General features: G+C 35.9%; 1 protein-coding gene across 2 annotated transcripts; it reads right to left on the reverse strand.

The window, feature by feature from the left end:
• Positions 1-526: 526 nt before the first annotated feature.
• Positions 527-3,960, reverse strand: LOC111370858 (trifunctional UDP-glucose 4,6-dehydratase/UDP-4-keto-6-deoxy-D-glucose 3,5-epimerase/UDP-4-keto-L-rhamnose-reductase RHM1). Of its 2 annotated transcripts, none has more exons than XM_022992756.1 (3): positions 3,762-3,960; positions 1,352-2,933; positions 527-1,226 (listed from the first exon to the last, which is right to left on the reverse strand). In XM_022992756.1, the coding sequence occupies exons 2-3, from the start codon at positions 2,918-2,920 to the stop codon at positions 774-776; spliced, it is 2,022 nt and encodes a 673-aa protein (XP_022848524.1). In that variant the 5' UTR covers positions 2,921-2,933; positions 3,762-3,960; the 3' UTR covers positions 527-773. The 2 variants fall into 2 exon arrangements, with proteins under 2 accessions (XP_022848524.1, XP_022848522.1); XM_022992754.1 differs by having other exon boundaries at positions 529-1,226; positions 1,352-2,939; positions 3,762-3,959.
• Between the last annotated feature and the right edge of the window lie 2,113 nt (positions 3,961-6,073).

Raw genomic sequence — 6,073 nt, forward strand, 5'->3', positions numbered from 1 at the left:
TTCTAGTGAATCTTTTAACATGTGCATTCGATATTTTCATAAAACTACAAATATCATTCGAAAAAGAAAATTTTAGAAAATTTTTTGGAAATCATATATTGGAAAATGGGAAATTTTTGTTATATATCACCATTTACATAATTTTCTACAAATTGATGAGACGTCATAAAGAAAATGGGAGATTTTTTTTTTTTAATTATATATTTTTATTTGGTTTATGAGATTTTGACTCAATCAAATCTCTGCACATCATTTGTTGATAAACAAATATGTAAGTTTTAATGTACACATAGCACAACTGTTGTGAAAATAAGTAATGTGCTAATTTCATTTTTGCAACTTAGAAAAGACTTGCTATCTTTGAAATCTGATACTACACCGCTACTCAAGGCCTTAGTGGATCAATTCTATTACATAAGTTGAATCCGAATGAGATGGGATCCTCAAAATCCTCATTTTATAGTTGGATTCTTGATGCCAAATGGAAAAGCAAAGATCTCATTAAAATATACAGGTTAATGAAACACAAAAAGAATCACTTTATATTATAAATTTTAAATATTACACCTCAACATTGTGTTCTTTCCATATCAATCTAAGAAGTGATTCATAGAAGAATAAAAATGAATATGACAGATAGAACTATCACAGCAACTATCCCAGATTCTGAAAATGTAAATTACTCTAAAAATAAGCTGCAGCTCAGCAAGATCATGGCTAAACATACTTATACAAAATCCAATATCAGCACTCAGATTGACAACCCAAAATAATTAAGCAGAAGGGGTTTTCCTGTTGGGTTCAAAAACATACTGGATCAACGACTCCTTGATCGAGAGCAAATCGGGGAACTCTTTCTTCAACTTGGAGGCATCCAATTCGTTGTTACTTCGAGGAGCAATAATCACCTTAGCTTGCTCTTCAAGTGTGAAGTTAACCCATTTGAATTCTGGATCAATGTACTCCTTGTACATCTCCAAAATTTCATTGTGGCTCACAACACCCGGGTTTGTGAAGTTCCAAATGCCCCTGAGGTTTCGCTTTGCCATCTCGATTGAGATAGGAAGAAGCTCGTCTAAGATGGTCATGCTATTGGGAATATTAACCACCTTGTTATACTTGGAAATCTTGGTAATGAAGTTTCGCGGATTGTTGAGGTCAGAAGATATTGGCATTCGAACTCTGAGTGTGCAGACGTTGTCATATTCTTTCAAGAGCTCTTCCACCTAATTTGACAAGCCAAATAGAACACATTAGTAAATCACACTTGGGCATAAAGCATTGGGCCCATCAAACATCATTAGATACACAAGCAAATAAAAATGTAGTAATGTAGAGGGGTGGGAAATACCATGGCCTTGGTTTTTGAATAAAAGGAACCTATGAAATTGGGCGTGTCTTCCTCCTTAAACCCAATGCCAGAACCTTCAGGGTGTGTAGCATTATATTCAAATATACACCCTGTGGCAAAATTCATCATCAGAAGTCCATGCTCTCTGCATGCATCAGCTAAGGTCAGTGTACCAGCAACATTGGTGCGAATTGTTTCTGTCTTGTGACTCTCACACCAATCAACATTGGGTCTACCAGTTACACCAGCAGCATTAAATACGTGAGTTGGCTTAACACTGAGGATATCCGCCAACAGCTGAGAGCGATCCTGCAAGCGTCCCTTTCCATACTCATACGGAATCCCCTGTTTCTCACATAATTTTCCGAGCAAACCGCCAATCCACCCAGTCCTACCATAGATCAAGAACTTCAATGGTGGTTTTTGAGATGTATTGTTTTTGGAGGAAGGAACCACCATGTGGCTCTGGTTAGGCTTGCCCAAGAATTCAGACTTTTTAGACTCGTCCTTGTCAGCTCCATCAAGTCTTTCAATTCCACCAGGCATCATGAGCATTCTAGGATGAGGAACCAGTGCTCCAGATACATCACCCCACCAATCAGGATTACTGGTATACCACTCCATGGTCTTTCTCAAACCTTCATTCCATGTAGTCCTCTCAATCCAACCCAGCTTCTTCAGCTTCTGATCATCAAGGAAGTATCTCTGATCATTGAATGGCCTGTTATCCACAAACTGAATGCTTTTGTCCGGGTCCGTGTTAAATAAATTGCATATATCTTGTGCGACATCAATTACTCTCCTCTCCCTCGTCGTTCCAATGTTGTAAACATGACCAACTTCGCCCTTGTGAAGAACACATTCGAATGCCTCAGCAACGTCCTCACAATAGAGATAACTTCGCACATTAGAACCATCCCCATGAATAGGAAGAGGCTGCCCTCTCATGGCTAAAAGGATAAACTTGGGAATTAACTTTTCGGGAAACTGATTTGGACCATAAACATTGTTTCCACGAGTGGTTATCACAGGCAATCCATAAGATCTACCATAAGCCATAACAAGCATTTCTGCCCCAGCTTTAGTGGCTGAATATGGGTTTGTGGGAAGGAGTTGAGACGCCTCGTGATTTCCTACAACAGCATCCTCATCAGTCTCTCCATATACCTCATCCGTGCTTACATGAATAAATCTTTTGATTTGTCCAGTAACTTTGCAGGCCTCCAATAGAACATGGGTGCCATAAATGTTGTTCTTGGTGAACTCAAAACTGTTACCAAAAGAATTATCAACGTGGGTCTGAGCTGCAAAGTGCATTATAGTGTCAATGTTTTCAGTAATGAGAAGGTAGTTGACAAGATCATCACTACCGATGTCCCCCTTAACAAACTTGAAGTTAGGGGAAGCACTGGAAGGAAGGAGGTTCTTAAGGTTAGAACAGTAATCAAGCTTGTCTAGGACAACAATCTTGTAGTCAGGATAGTTTCTGATAAGCCTATTTGCAACATGAGATGCAATAAATCCGGCAGCACCAGTAATGAGGATATTCTTGGGTGTATATGTCGCCATTATTGCTCAAAATCTGCAACTGGGAACAAAGAAGAAAATTTAAAAAGGTCAAATCTAATAACAGGTGCACCCAGAAATCAATGCAAAATTCTAAACAGTAGTTTATGAATAAAGTAACACAACAAGAATCTTACTACATAAAACCAAAGATTATCTTTAGTTGCTAGAGCGGCACAACGGAAGGAAAGGAATGATTACGTGAAAGTCAGAGAGTCAATAAATTTTCAATATCAAACGGCATATTAATAAGCACGGAATCATTAAATATATTAATGTAGTAGGGCTTAGATTGTCTCCGAATTCATTTATTGAAATTAAAAAACTTTCATTCCTTGTTTAGGCAAAGTAAAAGCCGAAATACACAAAATTAAGCAATTAATGATAATTACAAGCACAAGAAACATTCAACATCAACAGTTGCACCAAATAAACAGCAGCAGCATTAAAAATTTCAATGGCAATCAACTCAAAATTTTCAGATCTGATTAGATTAATACATAGGATAAACAAAATACTTGATCCGGCACACCAAATGACATGCTGTATACACAGAGCAAGTACAACCATATAAACACACGAGTATATGCAAATACAGATCTGGATTAATTGAAGCAATGGCCATTTACTAGTAACATATCCAACATAATTAACAAAAACCCACATGACAAAACTAAATCTTTCGCTGAAATTAGAGTAGAAATGAAGCAATGTCCACAAGGTAACATTAATTTAACACACGAAATGGTAATAGATCCATCATAATTTACAAAATACCAGATCATAAAAGTAAATACTACGCTCAAATTAAACGAAAACGAAAAGGGATCATTTGATCACTTACATTTTTTTAATAATTCAGATCAAAATCCACCAAGCACACCAAAAATTCCACCTCCAGAGAGAGAAACAAAGCGAGGAAAATGCTTCGGACCAAGTAATTAAGGAATATGAATGACTCAGTGGCGAGAAGTAAGGAGAGACACTAACATCTTCCCCCCATATATACAGAGAATCAACTCAAAGTCTTGCAATTTTTTTTATTATTATTTTTGTATTATTACAATTTATTTACAACCCGAACCCGGTTCGCGAGTAGGTGAAGCCTGGGGTTTGGTAGGTGGAGATCTTACCGCGAAGGAGCCTAAAAATAAGCAACGGTTTAAAACATCATCACATGTCACGCTTCAAAGGGCATTAAACCCGGGCTATAGAGTTTAGTTCATACGTTTGCTCGTTTCATCAAGCACCAAGATCACACCTAATCGTCGATTTCATATCGACACAGGGTGTAAGCCATGTGATTTCACCAAATGTTCGATCAATGTCATGAAAATCATTCAAAATTCTGTTACATTATCATGTGTGACCTTTATAAGTTCAAATTTATTAAGTCTTGTTTCGATCAGAAATTTGAAGCCAGAAGTGCTTTAACAAGAATAGCGTCATGATTAAGATTTTTTGCGACTATAATTAAAGGTTGAAAATTGATTGATTCTTTTCTAAAGGTAGTGATAGTGAATGGATTGAGAATTTAATATTAATTTATTTTGCTTGCTATTGAATTAAAAAAGGTAAATAAGTTTAATTTAATTCGTGGATTGCGTTTAAGATTTAATTAACGAACAAAAGAAGTGTCATTTCTCTATTAAAAAATAATTCAAAAAAGGTGGGACCGCCCTTAAGATATTTGCTTTGTGAAAAATATACTTTTAAGTTTTCATCAATTTACAAATTAAGGTAACCTTCCTTAACAATTGACTCGATAGGTATTACGCATGTTTGGTTAAAATTATAACCTCATTATAATTTAAAATCAAAATTAATCATTACTTTTAATTATAGATCCATACTTATTATCTATATATTTTATGGAACTTATCAGTTATCAACCTCCATTTACGTACAATTGTGGACTAGAAGTGTGAAATGGGTCGAATCCCATTTGAGCCACCAATCTTCCCATTTTTTACTTTTTTTTAAATAATAAATAAAGGGGTCTATTTATCTCTTATTATAATAAATCAATCCGAATGATTTCTACTCATTTTCAACCGAAAAATAAGCAGTCTTTTAGGGCAAACGAACACACACTTAATGTAAATTCCAAGATCCGAGACTTGTTGGTGGGTTGGTGCCTCTTTTTAGTAGTTGTACACTTGATTCTCTTCAATAGGTGGGTAGGTACATATTTATATATTGGTTAAGTATGAATTATTTATTTAAGAATATTTTATTTACTTTGTACGTAACAGCGTTACGTGAAGCGAACCAAGAAGAAATTTTTTCTTCAAGCCGACTTGTCATAATGAGTGAAATTTCAGTTAAAAAAAAAATAAAATTAAATTGACAAGCCACTTCAAGGGGCGAGCAAGCCATATAATTCAGTTGAGCAAGCCGAGCGTTAATTATTTATTTAAGAATATTTTATCTCTCTTTGTATGTAGGGACGTTAATTGGAGCGAACAAAGAAGCGAATTGTCCTTCAAGCTGGCTTATCATAATGAGTGAAATTTCAATAGAATAAAATTGACAATTCACTCCAAAGGGCGAGCCAAGCCATAATTCAATTGAGCAAGCTGGCTAGCGCTTGACATGTCCCACAGGCAAGCACGAGCCGATATCGTCGTCCATTTAACATCCCTACTTGTATGCGTCTTCTTCTCTCAAATAGAGTGCTAAAGTTTCAAAAGTTGCACCTTTAGCGAAAAAAGTCAAAGGATAGCCAATTTCACCCTTGAGCATTGTGAGATAAATGGCTATAAATTCCTCTTTGTATTTTCTTATGAGTTTTCTTGAGGTCTGTAGTGTTATCTACAATTTTTGCTATTATGGCTACGGTTCTTCGTATTCAAGTAGCATCTCTTCAATTAGTATTATTGGCTTCGAGTGTTCTATTGAACTGTTGAGTATCTCACAACTTAGCCTTGATCACAATCCTCGTTTTCGAGTGCATGTAGATGCACATCTTAGAGAGGAGGGGTTCGACTTGAATCATCTATCTATCATTCTGCTTCTTATTTCTCATTTTGTGGGATGATCGGACATCATCAAGAAATTTCATTATGTTTGATGTAAAACATCATTGTCTTTAATGAATCTTTAGAAGTTTTGACATCATCGTGATCTGCAGAATTTGCCTTCCGGGTGGATCAA

This window comes from Olea europaea, chromosome 21, assembly GCF_002742605.1.
Source record: "Olea europaea var. sylvestris chromosome 21, O_europaea_v1, whole genome shotgun sequence".
In the NCBI taxonomy this organism is placed as follows: Eukaryota; Viridiplantae; Streptophyta; class Magnoliopsida; order Lamiales; family Oleaceae; genus Olea; species Olea europaea.

Coding starts and splice junctions, on each gene's coding strand:
- LOC111370858 (XM_022992756.1), bottom strand. CDS start 2,920: ATGGCGACATATACACCCAAGAATATCCTCATTACTGGTGCTGCCGGA. Junction 1,227..1,351: donor ATTCAAAAACCAAGGCCATG/GTATTTCCCACC, acceptor TTGTCAAATTAG/GTGGAAGAGCTCTTGAAAGA.